At 40.7% G+C, this 25,876-nt stretch overlaps 1 protein-coding gene across 1 annotated transcript; it reads right to left on the bottom strand.

Moving 5' to 3' along the window:
* Nucleotides 1–246: 246 nt before the first annotated feature.
* LOC308218965 (interferon-induced GTP-binding protein Mx-like) lies at nt 247–20,117 on the bottom strand (the record flags this gene model as incomplete). Its single annotated transcript, XM_080613504.1, has 13 exons — nt 247–480; nt 3,143–3,385; nt 4,398–4,474; nt 5,431–5,589; nt 7,769–7,910; nt 8,704–8,826; nt 9,797–9,875; nt 10,667–10,865; nt 11,338–11,476; nt 14,826–14,980; nt 16,504–16,641; nt 17,573–17,765; nt 19,947–20,117. The coding sequence occupies 13 exons, from the start codon at nt 20,115–20,117 to the stop codon at nt 247–249; spliced, it is 2,052 nt and encodes a 683-aa protein (XP_080469630.1).
* Between the last annotated feature and the right edge of the window lie 5,759 nt (nt 20,118–25,876).

Genomic DNA, 25,876 nt, shown 5'->3' with positions numbered 1-25,876 from the left:
TTTTTAATAATTATTTTAATGGTTATACAAAGTTTATAAAGCAAATGTTTAAAAATCAGACAGCATTTATTCAATCACAACTCCGACAAAAGAGCACTTAACATAGGAGTAGGTGTTTGCATGTAACATGATTATGGAAAATAAAGCAAACAACACTAGAAATGAGTGCTGACATGACATTTTCAGGGGATTTTACAAAGTTCTTCAATAATGCTAGAAAACGAGTAGACTGAAAAATTAAGAAATCTACAGTGAGGTGAAGTTTCGCAGGTACTGGCGGGCTTTGGAGAGACGATCAGCTCGTTCACTGAGGTAGTTCTTACGCTTAGCAGCTTCACTATCCTCCTGCAGGAGATGGCTTAATTTGTTTTTTTCTTGCAAAAGATGTAACATTGTAGTCTGTAAGCCATCCCCAAAGTCATGAAAGGCAGAAGACAGGATGATCAGAGGTATCTGATTAGAGAGGCGTTTACTTGCTCCCTGCAAAAAGGGGGAAAAAAGGCAGAAGACTTATTTCCCTGAAAGAACTAAAAAACGAAGGAGCTATAGGCAATGTGGGAAGAAATGACAGCACATTTTTAAAATGTTAAGTACTGAGTTACTGGTCAAGAAGGGAGTGCTTCTATGAACCAAAAAACTGTTTGCCATTAGTCTTTTTTGTACCTAAAGGTCTAAAAAATAAGAGTTATGGGAATGTCAACTTGCTTTTTTCTCTCAGTGAACTAAACCCAAGGCAGGCTGTTCACCACTTAGCTCTGCCAGCTGTTGTTGGTAAAAGCTTATCCGAGAACATACCTGACGAATAGTACTTGTGAACAATTTCTGGCATCAAATGAGTGTTCTCTGAAGGTTAGCAATCCATTATGGTACAGGAAATCAAAGAGTGATTTTTACTGAACTTGCTAAATTTCTGTATTTAGATGGTATTTCTGATATGGTTGTCCTTTTAAGTGTAAGACAACTTTGGAGTAAGCATTAGCTTTAAGGAAAAATGCCTTCAGCAACAGTCAGGCTTCGTTTTGCCTACATTACATCTACTGATATCTCAATGAGATAATTTTGTGCTAAGCTGACAAACTGTCTGGTCTGCTATTTATATATGCAAATTGAAACATTGACTAGAAGAGCTTGTGGGACCCTTTCCCCCGGAGACATCTGCAGGCCTTGGGGGCTTAGCTGGTGCTCTTGAACAATGGGAGGTTCAAAACCTCTCCAATGCTGCGAGGGAGCTGCCTCCAACCCTCCTGGTGCCAGGTGAACACTTACTCCTGAGTGACTGGCTGCAATTGAGAAACATGCTGTCTTCCTTTCTTCTTGTAGCACCTGACTTGAAAATGGCAGTGGGAAGACCTTGAAAAGGCACCTTTGATTTGTAGGTCCTATAGGATTTGGGCAGCCTGCTTCCAGAGAAGTCTAAGGTGTTTCTGGCTTTAAATACCTCTGGAACTCAGTGGGTACAAATCTTCCATGTACAAAGGTGGGGTTGAACTCAAGCTGAAAAATACCTAAGACTAGATGTATGGTTTTTCTTTCTGTTTTGCAAAGATCTAGTCAATAGCAAGCAATTTGGCTGAGTCAGCTAAAGCACTTACTGAGCCTATGTTTCGCTAGGTACTACTGACTGTGGCGGAAGGGAGCCTACATGCTTTAAATATAGCTGGTTTTTTGGAGCCAAACTCTACCCAGAATCTTGACAATCTTGCAATAGGTGATGCAGAATCATGCATGCCATTTTCAAAGGCCTTGGACACTTAAAAGCTTCCATTGCATTCAAAATCTTTTGACCTTGTGTAAGTCCCATGGAGATACGATGCTCTGGTATTTGTTATTGTTTAAAATGGCTCTTAGGGCATTTACAAAAATGTATAACTAACTTCTGAGACATTTGTGCTATAGCAGAGAGAATAGTGAGGTGGCAGGGAAGAGTTTACGCAGTTCTGCCTTTGTCTCATTCTCTGAAAGCTGATGATTTTCTCTCCCTCCACCAACCTGAGCAGACTGAACACTAGTGCAGGAATTTGTCAAAATCTTGCTATTGGAATTCAAGGTGAGCTGTTGCCTACCTACTGCATTATTAATATTGAACTTGTTGCTTTCTGGGAGAGTTTTACAAAACAAAGATCAAAAGCAAATACTGATACTGCATGTTCTCTTTGCTGTCTTTAACATGATATTTTGTTAAAACATCCCATTTGTCTTCAGAGACTTAACTTCTATGAGGTCTCTGCAATGCAGCATACACACTCTGATCTCTACAGATAGCTGAATCCATTTTAACTTAACATTTTATTATCACTCCTCCTGTCACATTAGTTTAGGATCTGACTGCAAGCCACTGACATGGCTTTCTGCTGGCAAGAGGAATATGCAGAAGGACTTGAGGATGACCTGAGCTGACCTAAGCTCTCAGATGCTGTGCCAAATGCTCAAGGGCTGTACATAATGTTGTTAAGCTCATGGAAACTAATGTTATTTGAAAAATGTGATATAGACGTGCAGTGGGGAAAGCTATCCTAGGCCTTTTCCTTCCTTTGCTGTAGAAGGGGGCTTGCCATCAACTGAATATCAGTAACTTGTAGTTATAGGGCGAAGGGCTCTTTCACATCCTATCCTCTCCTCCATGCTGGTAAGTGACTGTCTTTCCACCCCCCCAACAGTTGTTCCCATAGGAGAGCCAGCAAGAGAACTTTGTACTGGCATGGGGCTGTGTAGCCAGGAGGAGCCACCTCCTCTGTGAAAAGCTAGAAAAGAGGGCTCACTTGCCCACAGTGTATTCCTTGAGCAAGGGGCAGCAGGGAACCATGCCAGGCTGGGAGGCAGTTAACATGTGCTTTAGGAACCAACTGTCACTTTAAGAAATTGCAGGCTTCTCTAATCACCGTATCTGGCACTGTGCAACTACTTCTCCCTAGAAACTGTGCTGAAACAGCCTTCTGACCAACTTTGTCCTGGCATTTTTATCACTGATCAGAAGCTCTGATTAATTCGTACAGAAGCTATGCATGTACTTGGACAAGACACTTATACCCTCTGGCTACTATTCCCTGCATAGTAGTAGTATGAAAGACTCAATATGTTAACTACAGTCAGATCTAGACAGCGGGTATATAGCATTCAAGGTACAGACCATCTGTAAACTCACATAGAAGTAAGCCTTCGTATGAGAAACCAGTTCCCCGACAAAATAGGGTTCTTGTTGCAAACCAGATCCAACCTGCGATTCTTTCCTATTGCTGACTTTGTTACAGTATTCTCCATTAACAGATTTTAAATCATTTATGTAAAGGTTATCCTGGCAGTATACAATTCTCTCCATTTTAAACTGGGTCCGGATATGTCTTTCAGCCTCCTCTGCTTGTTTCTCTCTAATGTCTTCAATTCTGGTCTAGAAAAGAAAAGAACAACAAGTTCTCAGACAATTGCTTTTTCTTGCAAAGGTGTCGGTCCATAGCAGCGAAGTTCCCTCAGTCATCCTGAAATTCCCTTAACACGTTTTCTTAGCACTCTTAAGAAAGCACCCCATCTTTTTTTTTATCTTCAGTGTTTACCAGAACTTCTTCCCTCTGCATCTCTCTAGCTGTGTTATGCCTAAAGACCCTCCCTAAATACTCCTGTGTTTGGCTGAAATAGCTTAGCTTGGTATTGGGTTGGCCTGGGAGCTCAATAGGGTTTGACCGTGCAAGTAAAATAGAAAACGATCTATTTCACTCACATTTGCATTTGAGTTTCCTTTCTAAGCAGTACCCTGTGAGTGGACACTGCTTCCTTGCTGTCCAGCATTGCTTCTCATCTCTTCCTCAAAGATCTTTCTGAGAGAAAGGCTCAATAACATCCATATCATTTAACTCTACCCTAAACTGTGAACAGTCATATTCTAACTCTCTCACGTTAAATGATTTTTAGCTTGTCTGCTCTTGCTCCCTTTTATTGAAGATGAGATTCCAGCACTGGCTAACAACATGGCTTGCCTTTCAGAGAAGGAAAAGCACTGTTTAATACTCTTAGGCTACCCACATGCTAACAGATCATTACAGGACTTAAATTTAAATTAATTATAAACTCTTCAAGGCTGCCATATTGTTTTGCTTGCATTTTGGTGTATGCATCAAGAATGTGACCAGAATGAATGAGGAATGTGTGTTTTATATCTTGTCAAAATTGTACCAAAAAGCAAAAGGCACTTTCATTAATCCCATTGTAAAGATGCTATCACTTTCATGCTCTTCCTTATTTTATAAAAAACATAGGCCTGAAAGAAATTCAGTGGTTGCATAAGGGTAATGCAATGGGTAGGTACTCTAAGCAGTATTTACAAATGCTGTCTTTACAAATGGCTGTATTTACAAAGGCATTCTGTCTTGCTCTTGTCTTGTCTCAGGTTATAGGTAATGTCTCACCTTAACAGCTCTGTTTAGATTGTGGAAATTACCAAAATGCCTTATAGTGAGTTCCGTAAATTTCTCTTCAACCAGTCCTAATAGATAGAAGAAGAACAGACAGACAAAATAATGTCAAGTAATCAAGTGAGGTTTTTAAGCTATTGTTAATATGAGACTTGGGAAAACTACCCATTTTCTGTATTCATCCAGAAATAGCTGGGCAGCTGTATTGATGCACTGTGCCTTTATGACCAATACAAACAAGTAGGAATTTGTATTTCTAGGTCCAAGAGTGTGAAACATTAAAGACCTGCTGTAATCACTTAACACCTGAGAGATTGAATATCCCTGAGATTTCTTTTATGAAGCAATTTCTGTGCTTACAACTGTATCTGAACAGATGTGCCATCACTTGGCCATGTAAGCACATCTGCATCTCACCTCCAGTTGCCCCTGCAGAGACAGGGGCTAGCCACATATAGGACAGATCACTGAGTCTGGCACAGACACCATAGCTGCCTTCTAAGGCAAATATAGGAGAGAGAGGATCATGACATACTTTTTCTTTGGGTGGGTTTTACTGGATGAACTATGTACTCTTCCCCCCAGTCTCAGCAGTCACTGTATGATACAACGTACAATACACTGTATGATGTACAACGGCATGCAAAGAACTGGCAAAGAAGCTGGGCTCCCATTTCAGATTTGTGAATGCCACTCCCTGGGTTTGGGAATACCAAGCTGCTGGGCTGTAACCAGGTACTTCTACTGTACTATTACTTTACTCTGTTATTTACTGTAGTTACATTCTAACTTTCTTCCACCAGCCACTGGGAAAAGTATTAATAAATGCTGGAGACCACATGTAGAGATTGGAGGCTCTAGAGAAGAAGTAAGACTCCAGGTTGAATCAAATTCACTTCCCCACTCTGAAGAATCCTCGCTGGAGCTCTTGCTCCAGCAGTGAGAACATTTGCTCATCCTGGAAAAAAAAAAGTTAGGCGCATGAGTATCTCCCATGCGACAGCCTCGTGAGGCCTGTGGGACGTACCAATCACCCTGTTCAGTATCTCAATGGCTGGCTCCTCCAGTTCTATGATCTGCTCTTTTATAACATCCTCAAATGTCCTGTAATTGGTAAAACCTGGGAACTCTCTTCCACGATATTGTTCTTCATATTTCCATGCTTTACTGGGTACAGTTTCGTTAACTGCAATAGTAAAATAACATTGCTTTACAACTAATCACTCAATTTATTAATTTCAGATTTATGAAGGAGGTCTATTTCTCCTCTTTGAAATGCTCTTAAGAAGAGCAACTACTGAGATGATCTTTCAAGCAAAACCATTACTACAGAACTGTGCTAACACATTATTGCTCAGTTAATGACACAATGGAGCAACCACCTACATGACAGAAAGCAACCCAGAAATCATGATGGAGTTCAAAAATACTGGTTCTCCTTGGAATTGCTACCGTCATGGAACAAAACAATACCCCAAACTCCCTAAACAGTCTTGTTCCAGGGAATCTACTGTTGACTATCTATTTTTATTTAAGATATCACAGTCAATATTTCTTTGTTAATATTGTATGAATTTGCCATCTTAAATGGGGTATATCTCTTTGAACTGGTTTATATATTCAGGCAAAGACAGACCTCTGAGTGTTTCAAAAGGATTTAATATAGCCCTGTTTGGGGGTCAAATTTGTGAATCATATGCAGATGTGGAAGTCGAAGTCAAGCTATGAATGCTTTCAGTTCTAACAGTCAGATACACGAATCCATAGTTGGATAATTAAAAAAAAAAAAAAAAAAAACAAACAGTGGAAAAAATTACACAAAAAACCCAGAAGTAGATGTAGAGAATATGTTTCAGAGTCTGGAAACCTACCTGTACAGTTTAGGTAGTACAAAGTTGTAACATGGCCACAAGAACATCTATCAGCTTTGCAACAGAAAGTTCAAGGCTTCAAATATCAAAAGTGTCTACTACTTTTAGTACTTTCATTCATCATAAGAAAGCTCAAGTTAAACAGTGTCATCTGACATGCGATGATGTACCTTCAGAAATCCTAGAGGCGACTGATAATAGTGCTTTTTGTTGAGGAAGAGCTCGCTAAAGCTATCTCTAGTTTTCAAGCTATGTAAGTGAACTTACTCTGCTGCACATGTAAATACTTTATCTGGGCATATATACACGAGTTTGGGGCAGCATATTGTCAGCAAGAGCTATGCTGTTGTAAGAGCTGCTATATGTTGCTACCTGATCCTATTGCGAAGTTAGATATATTAGTTAAAATCAATGGGGATAACCTGAAAGTGCCCAGAGGGATCCCCACTGTGGTTCAGCTGCTTTGAAATGCCTTGTAATGCAACTCAGTTGCTCTTGTCCTCTGAAGAAGCTGCATCCTTCTGCTAGTGCTTTCTGCTGTTTTTATGTCTATTTTGTCATGCCTTCATTATCTTACTCTTTTATTCCTCTCCATAAAATCATGTTGATTGGCTCGATATTTCATGGATGTGACATAAAAGATGTTAACATACACTAATGTCTGTCTTCACGTATATGCATACATATATACATGTTTGTCTCTGGTTGATGTCATTCTTGCAGCCTATTTGTACCTTATCATTTTAGAGTGACGAGTAACGCTGACAGAGATGTGCATAGAAATTGCTTTGAGAGCTGCTGCTTGTCTGATAGCTGATGGTATTTCATCTCTAAGAGCAAGTGATGGGGTCTCTGAAAGATGTGAAGGAGATGCTACAAAAGATGTTGAGTGTATGGCAGAGTTCAGCTTGCATGCATCATCCTATGCCTCAGTTTAGATCTGAGTTCAGTTAAGCAATTAGCGAAGTGGGAGATGCACAGAAAGGGGTGTCTTTACAAGGTGTGGTGATTTCAGACTCAGAATTGCTTTCTCCACACCTTAAACCAGCGCTAAAGTAGAACAAAAAAGACCAAAACTGCAAAATGTTCCTAATAATAGTAATAATAAAAATAGTAATAGAATTATAGCAGATTAATTATATAGTTTACAACAATAATAATGAGGAAGATATGTTTGTTTTATTGCTGTTATTTAGAAGAATGGTTCAGAGACTCACCAACCAATTTTGTGCCAGGGCCCATAGTCTTGATTTTACTGCTTTGCTGGGGGAAGACAGACATTCACTGATCTCTCCGTAATGACAGCATTTAACACAAGCTCGGTCTTTTTCCTCAAGGACTAAAGCATAACTTGCCTAACACTACAACAGATGCATGCTTCCAGGTTCTTGTTTTTACTTTCTTGGAACAACCCATTGATGATGCTGTGTCTTGATTTAAAAGCAAGGGAATGCAATCTCAGGTCAGCTGCAAACAATGGTTTTCTATGCTTACCCTTTGCAGCACACTCTAGGAGAACTTCTTCCCATGTTTGGAACTCTTTGCGGATTTTTGTAAACAGCCTGATTTCATTTCCAACCAACTGTTCCTCTCCACGCATTGTCTGAGAGACATCTTGATTAAAGAGTTTGATCAACTGTAGTGAATTAAAGAACAAGCAAGAATGTAGTAAGGTTTAATTTCTTCAGACTGACTTGCATCTGTAAAGCAAATCTGCAATCTTTTGATGTTAAAGCAGGAACATGGTTCATTGAAAACATCCCTTCCTTACATCTTTTATGCTTGTAACTCCTGTTGTTTTGTTTGGTGTTTTGTTTGGCTTTCCTCAAACCAGCACAGCTGGAGGAGAACAAACTTGATACTTTTTTTGTTTTTCCTTTCCTGTGGACTCTTAGAACCATTTAGCAAATTCTATTTGACCAGACTGGTATGAAACCTTTGAAGGCTGATGAGCCTTCATAAGTGCCCATGTTGACCTCCCGAAAGCTTTCTGTGAGGAATTAGTTCGCCAAGAGAAGATACTTAGATGGACTAGTAAACCATATTTTGATATCAAGAATGCATTTGATTTTATGAGTGCTGTAAACAATATAAACCCTTCAAAATGTTGTGCAGGCAGGAGTGTAATTTTTCCATCCCTGAGATGCTTGAGTTTGACCTTTCAACCGAGTTGTTGTTCAGTTCTCAGCACGTAATCACATGAAAAATATTGCTAGAAGGGTCCATGAGCTCCTGTGGACCATTATTTTTGCAGCTATGATGTATTCCTGCCAGAGGTTTGTCTATGTTGCTCTTGAAACACTTCGATGACAGATACCACAAGCTTCCTGGTGCTCCACGCTGATGGTTTCCTAACTTTAAGTGGTTTCTTTTTCTCCCATGTTTACCTCTTCATTCTGCTCTATGACAAAATCAATATTGATACTCACATCAGTGAGGACAGTCAGCTTCTCCGACTCTGTTGTGGGTGAGACTCTTCTGTACTTTTGTAGCTCCTGCAATGTTTTTTGGAGTGCCTCATGAATTTGGTTCTCCAGTGTTGGCAAAGTGTTCTGGTGGGTAGACAGTGAAGAAGGACATTTAGGTAGGTTGAACATGTCTGGTTTTGGAAGGGAAATAAAATCACTCTAAGAATGACCTTTACCTGCAGAAGATCTTTGCTGCTCTTTGAAGTCTAAGAGCTTGCTGTCCTTGCATCCCACACAATCACAGTGGGATACCATGGAAAAGCAAATATGGCTTTCATTGAGAGAAGGCAAGGGTCTAAGACCTCTCTGAGAAGTCAAGCTTTACCTCACTGTGAGGTGGGCAGAGTAGCTACAGTCCCTAGGCAACCTAGCAATAGTCCCTAGCAACATTTCTTTTATAGTGAGCCAAAAACTATGTCCTCAAAGGTTGTGCCAGGGAGGTGGTGATGTGGGGAATGCAATGACCCTTCCATTCCTGATAAATAGCTGATTGAACACAGCTGTTTAGTTGCATCAGGATATGTAAATGCTTGTTTTTTTCTCCTTCAGTACTGAATTTAGAGGTTCCCTGTATTTTAGCATTTTGTCTTAATGGAATAAGATATATTACTTACAGATATATGTCTATAAAATTAAAACTCTGATATATTTACATTAGTATAATAATATAATAAAACAATTACATCTTACTTGAATTTTTTTAAGGCATTTTCAGCTAAATAGAAATTATTGTGTTTTAGTAAGCTCATAGCAGTAACTTGTCACCCAGTCAACACTCACAAACAAAAAGAAATAACATGGCTATCATTGAAAAGGCAGGAGTCATGAGTCACAAATGAAATTATTTGCCTATTGTTAACGTTCAGTTTAAGATTAACGGAACACAGGTTTTTTCACCTTTAACTCTCAGTGCAATTTGTCTTCAGGTTGCCGGACTGAAGGATAATTAAGTACTCTCTATGCATATAAAGATGCAACCCAAGGTTAAAGGGCTGAACTTATTTCTAGATTGTAACTAACACAAACGGCTTAGTATAGCACTTCTGTTACTTACAATAATATGTCCCACAAGTTCGTTTGTGAGCTTTTCTGCCAGATGAGGGATAGTAGCTCTTCTTTCTTCCAGCAGAACGCTGCAAAAAAGAGGAAAAGGTGTTTTAGGGTAGACTGCACGGGCAGGGCAAGGAGGTAGCACTGATGCATTGCTCCGTTTTCACTAGTTGTACACAATTTGAGTAAATACACAAATTGAGTAAAAGAAGGGCTGTCTGGGCAGCGTAAGCACAGATGCGGCAGCAGCCCAGGACTCTGGGCATTTTATGCAAGAGTTGTTTGGCAGCTACTGCTACTGGCTAAGCAAATGGGAACAGAGATGAACCTGAAAACAGCAAATTGTAACAGCAGATTAATGTGCTGCTGTGTTACTTCTGCATGTGTGAAGTATACTGATTGCAAACCCTTTTCACCTGCCATTCTCTATATTATGATTGATTTGCTGCTGAGTCATCTGCTGGGGAAATCTGTGCCCTTAGCACGGGCAGTATCCTTTCTCATGCTGAGTTTAACCATGTTTCCCAGTGCATAAAAATACTTTAGTGCTTGACTTGAAGTGCTCAAACACTTAAGATGCTTAAATTATATTTTTTTGAGACTATTCTGAACTTCTGAAGACCATTGCACTTCTCCCAGGATTGAGGGGAGATATATATATTGAACTTGCATCCAAAATGCATTTTAAAGTTTTATTTGACATGTAAAATTCTTCTGGCTCCCTGGAACATAACACTACACGGGCAATGAGAAATAGTGAGTGTGAGTATCATTAATACCTGTTTCTAACCCTAATTTAAATCTCAGCAAGTCAACGGGAAACTTTGAAGTGACTTTAATATGTTTTCGATTAGGTCCTTGCTGTGAGAAGTACCTGAAATGTTTGTGAGTCTGAAAGAATTTTCTCTCCTGCTGGATTGCAGTGGCCAAGGACAGTTTGTTGTGGATGTCCTGCTGCCCGCGACACTTCACAATCATGTAACCTTTTTTGAGGGGGATGACCTTGTTTTGTATTATCTTAATGACAGACTCTTCAGTTCCTCTATCCACCAGGTCAGGTTTTGTGAGGATCCCTGGGAAATTACCCAAAGAGAAAGTTAGTCAAGTGCAGAGGTTAAAGGTGGGAGAGGTGTAGCAGGACACCCAGAGCAGGAATACTCTGTACAATGTTTTATAAAGCAACTTCTTTTCATTTGTTTTTATTTTTTTTCTCCTCTAGAGAGCTCTCAGCTCTTGGGCTTTGCACTGTAAAACTTGCTCCACAGTTGGCCTCCCACCCTCTTTTTGTCTTGCAAATCCTTTTTTAACAGGCAGCAGCAAAGCTTTCCTGCAATTATAACATGTATGCCAGCAAGACTCAAAATGGAGGGATTCTTTGAGCTACTGGATCATCTCAAGCTTTGTAAATGGTTCATTTAGGCTGTTTTCTTTTTTCCTTCTTCTGGTAGCTAATCCTACAGATCTAGCATGGAATACAGAACATCAGGCCTTCATGGAAACAAGATTCACATTACTCTTCAACTTGTAGATTAAAAATTGTCTCACCTAGTGTCCTTTCTCCACTGGGATCCACCTCTTGAGCCATTTTCAATGCTTCTGTTGTTGCAATATCCACATTACATGGCACCACTACCAAATTGAGTGTTTCTTTGAAGCGAATAATTTTTTTAAGTAGTATTTTGATCTGCAATGCAACACAGCATTAACAAAATTCAGTGAAATCAGATGCTTCCATGTAAGATGTGACTATTTCTAGCAATATGAGCCACTGTCTAATGGCATTAAATGTCTCATTTACTGAGGATAGTATTACATGCTAAAGGATAGCATGGAAATTGGTCAGCAGTGAAATGCAGCCTCTTTTTCTACATCAAGATTAATCCAAACATCTAGCATCTTTGGATGTTATACCTGTCCTGAGAGCTATATGCAGTTTAACCTCTCATGCATATAATCTGTCATGGAAATGTTGAAGATATTTTGCAAATAATCACGTGAGAAAAACAAGTTCTGATACTGAGGTACACACTTACAGAAAGAAAGCAAGATAGATCATGTTGATAAATCTCAAATTTGTATCTCTGAAAGGAGAGAAAATGTTTTGTCTTATATTTCAGTGGAGTATTTGTGGGGAAAAAAAACAACCCAAAACCTCAAACCAAAACCAACCAACCAACCAAAAAACGCGAGTCACACAAGTCGTCTATTTGGTGTTGCTTCTATGTTTCAAAATGTGTTTGTCATAGTTTGTGTTGTATTACAAAAGGTTTGCACACCTCTATTGTGCTTATACGAAAGTAAGTTTATTCTTTTTTTCTCCTGAGTTTTGGTAAAGATGCCTCTCTTTTCTACTTCACATCCATCCCGATTTCTAACATGCTACAATGCTATAGCCTCTGTCTATGAGGCATGCAGGATGAAAATGTCTGGAATATGTCATACCTGCTGCTTTCTTCTGAATACAATAGAAAGATTACTATTTAAGTGTGAAATGAAATTAGTCTTTCCCAGGGAATTAAGCTCAGACAATCCAATCTTGTCTCAGTTTTGTTGATATGTCTAGTTCAGTTTGGGCTCCTCTTATTCCAAGTTCCAACTTAAAAGTATTCTAGGAGAAACAGTACACCCGACTCCTGCACATCATCCTTACAGTTGGCCTTGTCCAACTAGAGTTTTATCTGCATTCCCCAGCATTTCTTCTAAAAGCAGCCAGAGGAAGATTGGAGATCCCCTCCAATTTACTGCATATTCTGTTTACTTGAAAAAGGGTCTGCTGGGACCCCTTAACGGGTGAGAAAAACCAGGATGAGTCTGATTCTGATGAGCTCCGTAAGTAAGGGATGACAGAGCAACAAACCCGTAAGAGGGCCAATTTGCTGCCATGTTGCAGAAGAATCATAAAATCATAGAATAGTTAGGGTTGGAAAGGACACTAAGATCATCTAGTTCCAACCCCCCTGCCATGAGCAGGGACACCTCACACTAAACCATGTCACCCAAGGCCTCATCCAACCTGGCCTTGAACACTGCCAAGGATGGAGCATTCACAACTTCCATGGGCAACCCATTCCGCTGCCTCACCACCCTCACAGTAAAGAATTTCTTCCTTATATCCAATCTAAACTTCCCCTGTTTAAGTTTGAACCCGTTACCCCTTGTCCTGTCACTACAGTCCCTGATGAATAGTCCATCCCCAGCATCCTTGTAGGCCCCCTTCAGATACTGGAAGGTACCCATATGAGGTCTCCACGCAGCCTTCTCTTCTCCAGGCTGAACAGCCCCAACTTTCTCAGCCTGTCTTCATACAGGAGGTGCCCCAATCCCCTAATCATCCTCATGGCCCTCCTCTGGACTTGTTCCAACAGTTCCATGTCCTTTTTATGTTGAGGACACCAGAACTGCACACAATACTCCAAGTGAGGTCTCACGAGAGCAGAGTAGAGGGGCAGGATCACCTCCTTCAACCTGCTGGTCACGCTCCTCTTGATGCAGCCCAGGATATGTTTGGCTTTCTGGGCTGTGAGCGCACACTGAAGCCGGCTCATGTTCATTTTCTCATCGACCAACACCCCCAAGTCCTTCTCTGCAGGGCTGCTCTGAATCTTTTCTCTGCCCAATCTGTAGCCATGCCTGGGATTGCTCCGACCCAGGTGTAGGACCTTGCACTTGACATGGTTAAACTTCAAAAGGTTGGCATCAGCCCACCTCACAAGCGTGTCAAGGTCCCTCTGGATGGCATCCTTTCCCTCCAGCGTGTCAACCAAACCACACAGCTTGGTGTCATCAGCAAACTTGCTGAGGGCACACTCAATCCCACTGTCCATGTCACCGACAAAGATGTTGAACAGGATCGGTCCCAACACCGATCCCAGGGGGACACCACTCGTTACCAGTCTCCAGCCGGACATGGAGCCATTGAGCACAACTCTTTGCGTGCGGCCATCCAGCCAGTTCTTTATCCACCGAGTGGTCCACCCATCAAATTGATGTCTCTCCAATTTAGAGACAAGGATGTCGTGTGGGACAGTGTCAAAGGCTTTGCACAAGTCCAGGTAGATGATGTCAACTGCTCTGCCCCTGTCCATCAGTTCCGTAGCCCCATCATAGAAGGCCACCAAATTGGTCAGGCAGGATTTCCCCTTAGTGAAGCCATGCTGGCTGTCACCAACCACCTCCTTGTTTTTCACGTGCCTTAACATGCTTTCCAGCAGAATCTGCTCCAAGATTTTGCCAGGCACAGAGGTGAGACTGACTGGTCTGTAATTCCCTGGGTCATCCATTTTCCCCTTCTTAAAAATGAGGGTTATATTTCCCTTTTTCCAGTTGTTGGGAACTTCACCTGACTGCCATGATTTTTCAAATATGATGGACAGTGGCTTAGCAACTTTATTCGCCAGCTCCTTCAGGACCCGCGGATGAATTTCATCAGGTCCCATGGACTTGTGTATGTTTAGGTTTTTAAGATGGTCTCGAACCAGATCCTCTCCTACAGTGGGCCTAGGGTCTTCATTCTTACAGTCCCTGAGTTAGCCTTCCAAGACTTGGGTGGTGCGATCAGAGTCTTTGCCACTGAAGACCGAGGCAAAGAAGTCATTAAGAACCTCGGCCTTCTCCAAATCCTGGGTAGCCAGTTCTCCTGATATCTTCACCTTTGCCAAATGCATCCAAAAAGCTGGTACGGGACAACTCATTTTGGGATGTATCCGTCTTCCAGACTGCAGTCTAGCCAAGGGACAGAGAGGCAACACTGTGTTCAGGGTCCATATGGGTTTCTCCCATGGGTAGGCTGTGTCAGGGCCCCTAGTGTGGGCAACTCCCTCTAGCACGACAGGGCAGACAGAAGATCCTAGACCTCACTGTTCCTGTGAGCAATTCCTTGCCTGAAAAAGAGGCCTGTTTGTCAGTGTAGCTTTATTGCTGGCTCAGAAGCCCAGCATAATAACTTCAGCATCCTACAGCAAAGGCTTGTATATGAGGTAGGTTACAGAAGTGACTCTGTGAATAGATTGGCATATGAGGAGACTGAGTTTTACCTGTTCCCCGATGTCTTTTGGCTGGTCCCCCACAGCCACTCTGGCAATTCCAGGAAGATCAATTAATGTCAGATCTGGTACATCTGGTGACCAGATTTCTAGGGAAACTAGTTCTCCACTAATGGCACCTTTAGTACCAGCCACAACATTCTGGGCTGAAGAAGAAAAGAATGAGGCAATGACTATAAGCTTCAAATAATGCATGAAAGTGAAGTTGAGCACAATGACTTTGAAAAATATCTGCTACCAACTAAAGTACTTTTAGGCTTGGCTTTTTTAGCCATAGCATCCAGCCATGCACGTAAATCCATTAATGTAGAAATATAAAAAAATTATTATTATGCAATTTGTGGATATGTGGAGTCCGTTTGCAATGTGAACTTTAATATTTTACAGAGCATATACTTATGAACTTTCATATATGCAAAGTACATATAGGTAAACCACAACAAAAGTGATTGGACAGAATACTGATCAGTTTTAGAAATTAGATTTCTTAATGTTAAGACACTTTTAATATGGCATTAATTAATTCTTGGTTGCCTTGAAAGATAATAACATTCTATATTCTTCACATTTAGACAGGTTGAGAGATCAAGTGATTTGTCCCAGATCTTGTAAAGCAATAATGCTTGAACTGTGAACAGTACAGACAAGCAACGAAATGCAGTATCACACAGTATCACAGTATCACAGTATGTTAGAGATTGGAAGGGACCTCAAAAGATCATCTAGTCCAATCCCCCTGCCAGAGCAGGAACACCTAGATAAGATTACACAGGAATGTGTCCAGGCGGGTTTTGAATGTCTCCAGAGAAGGAGACTCCACAACCTCCCTGGGCAGCCTGTTCCAGTGTTCTGTCACCCTCACTGAGAAGAAGTTTCTTCTCAAGTTTAAGTGGAACCTCTTGTGTTCCAGTTTATACCCATTACCCCTTGTCTTATCATTGTTTGCCAAGTCATACTCATGAGGAATTTTCAGTTCTGTAATTAGCTTAATCAATTTATACCACTTACTTCGCTGGTTTTGGAAGGATATATTGAAAATACCAAAATAATATATTAAAAAGCTAATGGAAAAACATTAGGACAATTAACAATGTTGCAGAGCAGTGCTAGTCAAAGAAATAAGAACAATCCAATTTTCACTAAGACCTTACCATCCTTTGGGCAAGAAAAATGTTTCCTTACACAGCATGAAATACCACAAAATCAAAACTGTGACATAAAAAGTGCACTGATTGAGGCTGTAGTCACACTAGCTGGCAACAGCTCCTTATGCTTTCTAGTCTGCCTTCTTGCAATTTTCTTCAGAATCGTAAGATTTACAGCCACAGGCACCTCAAACATTCTCTGAGTGAATTGATGAGAGGAACCTGTTAGGGCTTTGTGTTTGACTGACAACCTTCACAAACCAGGCAGACAGCATCTAGCTGAGGAGACATCTCATCCTCACTATCGATCTAATAAGTGGTACAACTTTTGTGAGAGAGTTATGTTATGCTCCCCCACCGTCTTCTTCTCTGAATCCAGCTGTTGGTGTTACTGCTGGCTACAATCACTGTGTTAATGTGCAATCACTACAGTCTGCGGACTTCTGCTTAGCCTAAGAAAAGATGAGAAGGAATTCAGAGGAGATTGAGAAAGCCGAATCAGAGGGGAATACATTACAACTCACCTTGTCTTATTGCATTGTCCACCTCAGAAGCATTGTGGAGCTCTATGTTAAAGTTGTGGTAATGAATTTTCCCTTTCCATTCCTGGGTGGCAGGTATTCTTTTCAGTTTAAGTTCCAAGGGACATCGAGTAACAATACCTGCAGCAGTTCCAAAGACAGAGGTAACTCTCTCAGCAGCTGTTATGCATGATACATAGCTACGGACTGCATGGCGTACATAGGGTTGCCTAATACTTTGCACAGAGACACAGAAATGTTTCAGGATACTTTGACAAAGGTCTCTCGTCTGACTTGTCATATAGAGTAGGACTGTCATTGGCACTAATGAGGTCAGTCATGGCTCTGTCCAGCCATAGCTTGTCTTGCAAACCTCCAAGGATGGAGATTTGCACTTCTCTGGGTGACTTGTTTCAGTGCTGCACGTACATCCTATAAGAACCTTTTCCTCAAGCCCAGCTTGAAAGACTAGATGGCACTGTCAACTCACACAGAACTTGCAGACCTTATGTTTGTGTACACACACAGAGAACTGGAAGGCGAATCGCCTTGAGCAGCAAAGTCTTCCAACAATCTTCTCTGCCTTATATAACATTGAAGGCACATATTTGTTAGTAGAGATCTTTGTACATTTTTTTCCATACAAAAAAAAGAATAGGTATCTGTAAGAAAATCTTGTTTAAAAAAACCCACAAACCAACTTCAAAAGCAAATTTCAGAACTAGTCTTCTATGTGAAACTGATACTCTGCTGCACTACTCTCTGCTGGGAAATGTACAGAATCAGCTGATGCTACCTTTCAATCTGGCCACATTTTGGGACAAGTACATTACACTATACTTTTCTTACTCCTGGTCTCTTGACCACCCAGGACATGTGCCTTGTTGAAGTTACCCTGCACTGCTTGACTTGCACATCCATTTCTTCTACTGGAGACCAGAGCTGAGAAGGCCCCTGGAATCTCACAATTTAGATACAGTCTCAGTCACGGAGTTATCCAATTCCAGAAAAAAAAAAAAAATCCCTTCTACAAAGTGAAATTCAGGTGAGTTCTGAGAAAGTGAATCCTTACCATTGCCTCTAGGAAGAGCAATACCAGAGAGGGCTTCTAGGACGGAGCTTTTCCCAGAGCTCTGGTCTCCAATCACTGCAATCGCAGGCAAAGCCATGTCTTTTTCTATTCCGAGAGCTCTTAGGCTATCGATGAGATTAATGCAGGGTCGAATTTTTTCCTCATATTGGTTATACAAGGTACGTTCTGCTGCCTGTTAGAGTTAAACTTACAATTAATTTTTAATTATTTTAAAAGAAGTTGTTTCCACACAAAACCACCTCACTTTCAGACATCTTTTCCTGCTCATCATTCCCAAGTAAACCTTATGTAGTGGCATCAAGCTGTACTTCATATCACTATGCATCTGTGCACCTCCATGTTATACACAGGTGTCTGTAAATAGGACAAAATCAGTTGAGGTTAGCTTAATGATTATCCTTTGTTAAAATACCAAGCTTAGTAAGCTATTGTGAGAAGGTAAAGAGTAAAGGGAGACTCATTACTAAATGTGCTTTGTTAATTTACTGTTGTGTTTTTTTAATAAAAAATAACTACCATTTTCTTCCACTCATCTGCAGTTGTACCAGATTATGTGTATGTGACTAAAATCTAATCCCAGTAGTAAGAGAATTTAGTACACAATAGCTTATTAAATCTTTGTTTTGAAGTTTGATGGTTTAATTTTTGCACAGACACCAAAAGTGTTCTGATCTAGCATCCTTAACAGGTTGCTAAAATCTTTTATTTCATCATGGCTCTTCTTTCTTTGCCTCATTTTAGGCTAGGGTAAAGGATGAATGATTTGTTTTAAATGAAAGATTATTATAATTTTTTTTTGTTTGATCCATATGCCAGGTATTAACAAAGACTCTTCATTTTCATAAAAACAAAACAAATAATTTCCAGCCCTTTACAAAACTGGTCCACCCGCTGTTAAATATGGTCAGCTAAAGTTAGTTCAGCTTGGTCTCTTCTCCCTATTCCTGTCTCCATATTCCAGTCTGACTGCTGCATTTAAAAATGTAATTCTGATAACACCAGTATCTTACAGACCCTAACAGGTGAGGCACATTCACACCTAATTTCTTGCAAAGAAAACCAGGAGTTTTCCACCTTTGCCTTTGTCTAAGAAAGCCACCTCTGCAAATACATCTACCAATCGTACATAATCAAACAGAGCAGCTTTTTTCTTTCCAAATAAGAAAGATATCACACATTACTGGTGGCAGGTATTTTAAAACCTTATTGGTAAGGTTCTTCATCGTGATGTTTACTAGCTGGTAAATCCTAAGCATTTTCAAGGAACTTCATTAACTATGACAGATTGAAAACTAATCAGTGTCAAATATTCAACACAGATAATGAGCAATCTTTCTTCATATTTCTATTGAAGGTAGAAGAGCCTCAAGTAAGAAAAAATCTCCTAAAGGATTTCTATTCATCATTTGCTAATTGTTACCAATGAAACATGAGCTGGCAGTGTGCACTCGCAGCCCAGAAAGCCAACCGTATCCTGGGCTGCATCAAGAGGAGCGTGACCAGCAGGTCGAAGGAGGTGATCCTGCCCCTCTACCCTGCTCTTGTGAGACTTCACTTGGAGTATTGTGTGCAGTTCTGGTGTCCTCAACATAAAAAGGACATGGAACTGTTGGAACAAGCCCAGAGGAGGGCCATGAGGATGATCAGGGGACTGGAGCACCTCCTGTATGAAGATAGGCTGAGAAAGTTGGGGCTGTTCATCCTGGAGAAGAGAAGGCTGCGTGGAGACCTCATAGCAGCCTTCCTGTATCTGAAGGGGGCCTACAAGGATGCTGGGGATGGACTGTTCATTACGGACTGTAGTGATAGGACAAGGGGTAACGGGTTAAAACTTAAACAAGGGAAGTTTAGATTGGATATAAGGAAGAAATTCATTACTGTGAGGGTGGTGAGGCACTAGAATGAGTTGCCCAGGAAGGTTGTGAATGCTCCATCCTTGGCAGTGTCCAAGGCCAGGATGGACAGAGCCTTGGGTGGCATGTTTTAGTGTGGGGTGTCCCTGCCCATGGCAGGGGGGTTGGAACTAGATGATCTCAAGGTCCCTTCCAACCCTAACTATTCTATGGTTCTATGGTTCAATAAGCAGATATATGTTGCACATTAAATTGGCTGCTAGGCTGCTGCCATCCTATTTTTTACACCTGCATTTTTTATGCTTGCAGATTAATTGCAGGTTCTTATCTTCCTAGTTACACAAAGGACTGCTTTTCCCTGATACCCAAAGTACCTCCTCTGCTTAGGTCTAACAAGATCAGATTGCCCAAAGAGACAACAAAATTCATTTTGGAGTGCAAAGTGAAAAAAAGGAATAACAATGGGGAAAATCTATGCCACCTTCTGATATCTGCCTTACTTTGTCATCTTCTCCATAGTATTGTTTCTTCAGCTCCTTCTGGTCATAGTTAGGCTTTCTTTCCTTCACGTTATCCATCATCATATCTTCATCTTCTGACTCTGGTGGAAGAGGTACTGCAAAAGCTTTGAAAGACAGTTGTAAGGAATGTGATGCAAAACCATTTTTCATCAGGGCAAATTTTGTTCCATCAAAAGGTTGGTTGAATGCTACACTCTAACTATGCATGGCCTGCTGATTTTTTGACTTACCTGGTAGGCTGTCCATCAGTGCTTTACTAGTGATTACTGTTTACTCCAATCGCTCCTTTATATATCTGCTGAAATCAAACATAGGGCACTGAGTGACTCAAACTTGTAACAGTTATCATAGCAGAGAAAATCAAACACCACTTTTATTTACTGATTCAAACCCTAAGTAGATATCAACTGCCACAGCTCTTTTCAAATCACTAAAATTGCTCTCCAGAGGATAGACTTGAAACACTTCTCCTTACCTCTCTCATGTTTTCTCTGTGGTTTCAAAAAAAGAATTTGTCAAAAAGTAAACAAGAATATTGAAAAACCCAAACAACAACAAAATTTCACTCGCTTTTGCAAAAAGGCAGTTTTTCTCAATGAAATATTATGCTGAAAGGTGTTTTGAGGACCTCAGTCAGTATAGCAGCTGCTGGGCATGGTTGGAGAGAGTGTGCAAATGCTTAACTTCAGTCACCTGGGGTCAGGAGTATAGGGCTGTGTCGCTGCACAAAGAGGATCTTACATGGGTGAGCCAATGGCAGTGAGAGTAGGACATATCAAGCCATAGTCTGCTATGAGGCCAACTCACCTCTCCTGCAGTAGAAACACTTGGCAGAGGCAAGTCTTACACCTATTTTAGAAGTTCAATATCTTAGTCCCTCTTCTCTATAAATTAAAACCCTCTCCAAAAGGCAAACATTGCTTGACATAATGTTAGAGAAGGGACAACTAGGAGACTCTTTTTTTTTTTTTTCAGCTTTCCATTGCATTAAAGTTTGTTGATATATTTTCTATGGGTGACTGAAGAAACCAGAGGCCTTTGATGTGACATTTGCAGGGAAAGTGTTTTCCAGTGAGAATGGTTTAAAGAGAAAAAAAACAGAATTCTTTTTTCAAAGATAGATTTTTTTAACCCTTCATTGCCAAAACTAAGATCTGTTTAACTCAAATACTTGGGAAAATGAATTTGGAGAAGCACATTTTTGCTTGAAAAAACTTCCGGGTTTTTAAATTTTTTGGTTGAATTATGTTTACAGGTTTTCTAATTAGAGCAGGTGTCAAAACAGGATGATCAGACCCAAGTTAAACTTTCAATGTGTAAAACAAGTTAGAAAAAAGAAAAGATTAATTCCACATTTGTTATTTGGTCTTTCTTTCAAATAAAGCAATAATTTTTAGTCGATATTCCTGTTCCATTTAAACACAACACCCCCCCCCCCCAAAAAAAAAAAACCCAACCAAAAAAAAACCAACCAACCAAAAAACAACCTATGGGAAAACTTTTCTTTTTTGGCCCTCAGTAAAAGATAACTGAACTACTTTCATTTCTTTGTAGTTACTTATTTTACAGTTCCTTCATCTTTTACCACACTTCCCCTTTCTTTAATATTCCAGTATGAACCTTTTTCTATTAATGAATTCAAAGATTCTTCTGTGAATGAGGTCTCAGTGCTTTATCTGCAACAAACATACATTCCACATTCACCGGCCACCAAACTCTTTAGTGATTTGCTATTGCTACAGGAAATAATTTACTGGTATTAATGTTTCTAACGGTATTCCCTTTTATGGCCTTTCCCATTCCCCATTACCTATCTGTGTTTCAATTTAGTGAACCAAACACTTCTTACAATTTTTTAATTTAATGTAAATATTATCTGAGAACAATTTTCTATCATTTTTACATTATTATTTATATTCATTGGGCTGCGTTACTAGTGTACAGGTTTTAGCATATAGCCTCCTAAACATGGATGTGTTTCCTTCAGAAAGAGGTTATATAGCAAGCTTTAGATATCCTTGTAATGAATAGGATGAAATGCAAAAATGGTGTAGTAAGGCCACCAGGAAAAATAAAAATAGAAAGATCTTCCAAGATAAACTTGTAACATCTGGGAAACTGAGATTTAAGGAGTCTGACAAAGGAAGTGCCAACTTTGAAATGTTTTAGTGCAAGAGCTGTACCTTAACCATATACCTGGGTTTTTAGCTGAGTATAGATCACAGCATGCACACACAGATACGCAGGCTAACAAGATACGTGCAGTAAGCAATGCATTATCTACAGTAATCAGCAAGCATGGGGCTACAAGTCTGTTCTTCACCTGAACCTGAAAAAGGCTAGATAGGTTGGTGCAAGCCCTCACTGTGCCATACAGACATACTGATTTCTTTGTGTGCTTTGCCTTGACAGCATCACATGAAAAAGAGATAGAAGGAGAGGAAAAAAAGAGCTTCAATTTTAAAGTGCCTTTCTGAAACTGGCCAAAATCTATGCATGAAACATGACACCTGGATGACGTGCCGATACTGAACACTCCTCTTTCCCAGAGCCGCCCCTGCCTCCATTACTGGGACAGTATTGGTTTCCTTGAACCTTACCTTTAGACATTTGTCTGCTTGTGTATCAGAAATCTCTCCTGGCACAACACAAAACACTGAGCTAGGCAACCCCATCAGCATGAAGCATGAACTTGCTGATGGTCCTGAAGATGAGTTGCCTCACTCTTCTCTAACAACCCTAGCTTTGCATATTGAGGGGTAATAACAAAACTAGCTATCAAACCCAAAGCGCGAAGCTGTGGCACTGAACCCACACAGATCTTGCATTTATTCACTCTTTGTCCAGCTAGAGGAGCACACGGACTTCTGCTTGATGTACCCTGTAACTTCAGGATATTTGGGTAAACTACATGGTCTCTGCGTTGTACATTTATTAATTCTGGCTGTCTTCTCAGAAAAAGAGTGAAGCAATTCAAAGCTTATGATGCTACACATGAATACTGCCAGCTAGACCATGTTGCTGAACACTGCCCCCACACAGTAGATACTTTAAAAAACATGTTCTAATTTAAATGCTGTCTCTCAGTGTTCACCCTTTAAAGAGGAAATAATACTTTTATTTAAATATTAAATATTATATAAATATTAATAATATTAAATATTATATAAATATTATATTTAAAGAGGAAATAAATCTTTTTCCCCATCTCAAGAAACAACAAATCCTACTTCTGGAAATCTTATTTAACCACACTAACTTTAGAAACTTACACAGCGTTCTCACATGCAACTATTAAAAGGAATGAAGATAACAGTCAAAACCTGCATGACTATTTTTAGAAGAAGGAAAAGAGAAACTTCTACCTGTGTAGTGTCCTGTAGCAAGGAGAAGCAGTAACTTCTTTTCAACTTATTCTGGTGCTTTTTTATTTACAGGCTCCACCTACACTGTGATGAGAATCAGGAGAAATGAAACCAATTGCAACATGAAAAGGGGTTCACTTCATGATAGCTCTGGAAGTAATAGTGTCATGTGTTGGTTTTTTATTTCCTTATACACCAGCTGACTTTTCTTGTGTTGTTTAGCGGATGACAGAAGTGACACTCCTCACGACACAGCTGGCTGCCTCCTTGCATGGCTGTACTGCACGGCAGGGTGACAGGGGCAAATGGTGGAGGTACTTGGAAATATTGCCCGTGAGCATCAACTCCTCTTTCCTCCCCCCAGAAGTAATCTCACCAAGTCAACTCTCTTGTATGTGGGGTGAAACCAAACAGGTTGAGCAGAGACCAGGCAAGCTGCTGAGCCCTTCTCCCATGAGTGCTGCTGGCTGGGGATGCTGACACTGCACCATCTGAAGGACCCTTTTGGGCTCCTCATCCATTCATGCAAAAAGCAAGCGGGTGAGGGTCCCCTCCACAGGAGAAGGAGATTTTTTTCCACCCCACAGCAAGACTTTTTAGCTTGGCCAGAGTGGCAAGCTGTGCTACTGCTCACCTGGACTGCACCTTTGCTATCAGAGGCTGCAGGGTACAACTGAGGTTGCTAAACATGGGCAAAGTGACACACAGTGTGATTTATCAGCATTATGAGTCCTTTGAGGCAGTCAAGGTCTTGAGCTTTCTTAGGTCCTTGCACTGCTTTTTTTGACATTGCTGGGTCAGGATGCTCCCTCTTCTGCTCTCTTTGCTCTTCTGCCCTCATTTTTTTATGTTTTTATGGACTCAAAGCTGTTATGCAAAATCACCTTGCTTTGTCCTGGCAGGGGCTTTGCAACTCTGATGCAGGATCAGCCCTTATTTCTCACTCCCTCTGGTGTTGACTTCTACCTCTGTCAGCTGCTCTCAGTTTCTGACAGTTTTGGTTGGTTTCAAACTGACTTACTCTTGACTGCATATCTTACCAAACAGCAGTCGGTGATCTTTTAAGCCAGCTCTTCTTCCTACTTCCTTGTCTAGCGGTGACTCAGAGGGCTTGTTTCTGAGCTGTGGTTGTGGGTGCATGGCAGGGAGTGACAAAGATCCAGTGCTCCATGGGCACCAACATGGCCTGGCATGGATCACTGCAGGGGACTGCACGTCCAAGCTCTCCTGGCTTCCTCCACCATCCCTCTTCTGGCCTTCTCCATCATCTGTCTTCATTCACTCAAGCATAAAGGAGACTTATCTGAGTGGAAATGGGCTTCTAAGTCACACTACTGATCAGCTTATTAGCTTTCAGCAGTTCCTTTGTTATGTGACTGTTTTGGTTACATGGTTTTCCTTAATCATAGAACTACCCCTTCAAAAAGAACCCCCACCTAAATTAATAAATAAAAGTCCTACAGACACGCCAGAACAAACCCAAAAGCCAGCAGTAAAGAAACAAATCCTATAAACAACTATTTTGAAAAAGAGCATCACTGCAAAAAAAAAACAACCCTGCAAACATTCAACAAACATCCTGGCAAAATAAATAACCACCAAATAGAAGCTACCAAAAAATAAGGGGAAAGAAGAAAAAAATAAGAAAAATATTTAAACTGGTGTAAAACAGAAAGGAAAACCAAACCCCTAAACTGCCGAAGAATTGCTCGACTTGGGAAGTTAACTATAAATTGGCAAGGGAAGGGAGCTCATTTCAAGTCTCTTGCACCATCTCTTGAGATCCAGCCACACAGAAGCAGGGTGAAGCAGGTAGTAATGACATTTTTATATGAAAAGGAGAAGTTGACTGGGGCGTTGTTCCAGTGAAAGACACATCTCGGTAGGAGAGTCAGCGCTTTCATCCTGCAAACCTGCCCAGCAGCTCCTGTAAAACTGCACAACTGTAGTTCTGCTCCTGCAAAAGCATAGTTCTGGTAGTTGCAGCTGTGTTGGCTGCATATCCAGGGCAAGAGCGACATGTGCATAGCACAGATTTGCGCTGTCAAGGGAGAAGGGTGTGGGGGTTTAGTGCTTACTGCACCCCTATTCTGAGCAGTGTCAGCCTAGAGTAGAAAACTCTGTCAGTCCCCAGAGTGGCTTGAGCAATGAGCAGATGATGTACATTCAAAGTCTTTGGAATTAATATCAAGCTTGTGGAAACATATTTTAGGCTATGTAAATTCTTCCAAAGATGTCAGCCACAAGGCAGTGCGACCAAGAACTGAGACTGTGTTATCTAGGGTGTTGTCTAGATACATTCTTTCGATTCTTCTCCACATCCTGCCAGGAGCAGGGAGTGGAAGAAGGGGAGGAGTGAGCCAGCGGGTGCGTGGTGCTGAGTTACCAGCTGGGCTTAAACCACAAGTATTGAACCTACTTGTTCAAGGAATATGGGAATCTGTTAATAGTCATTCTGATGATGGCCAAGAGATAACAGATCCTGACATCTGGATGTTTACAGTATGTTAGAGATTGGAAGGGACCTCAAAAGATCATCTAGTC

Source organism: Psittacula echo (genome assembly GCF_963264785.1).
Source record: "Psittacula echo genome assembly, chromosome: 3".
Lineage (NCBI taxonomy): Eukaryota > Metazoa > Chordata > Aves > Psittaciformes > Psittacidae > Psittacula > Psittacula echo.
Note: the sequence above shows the minus strand (reverse complement) of the source record. Positions and strands in the feature narration are given on the sequence as shown.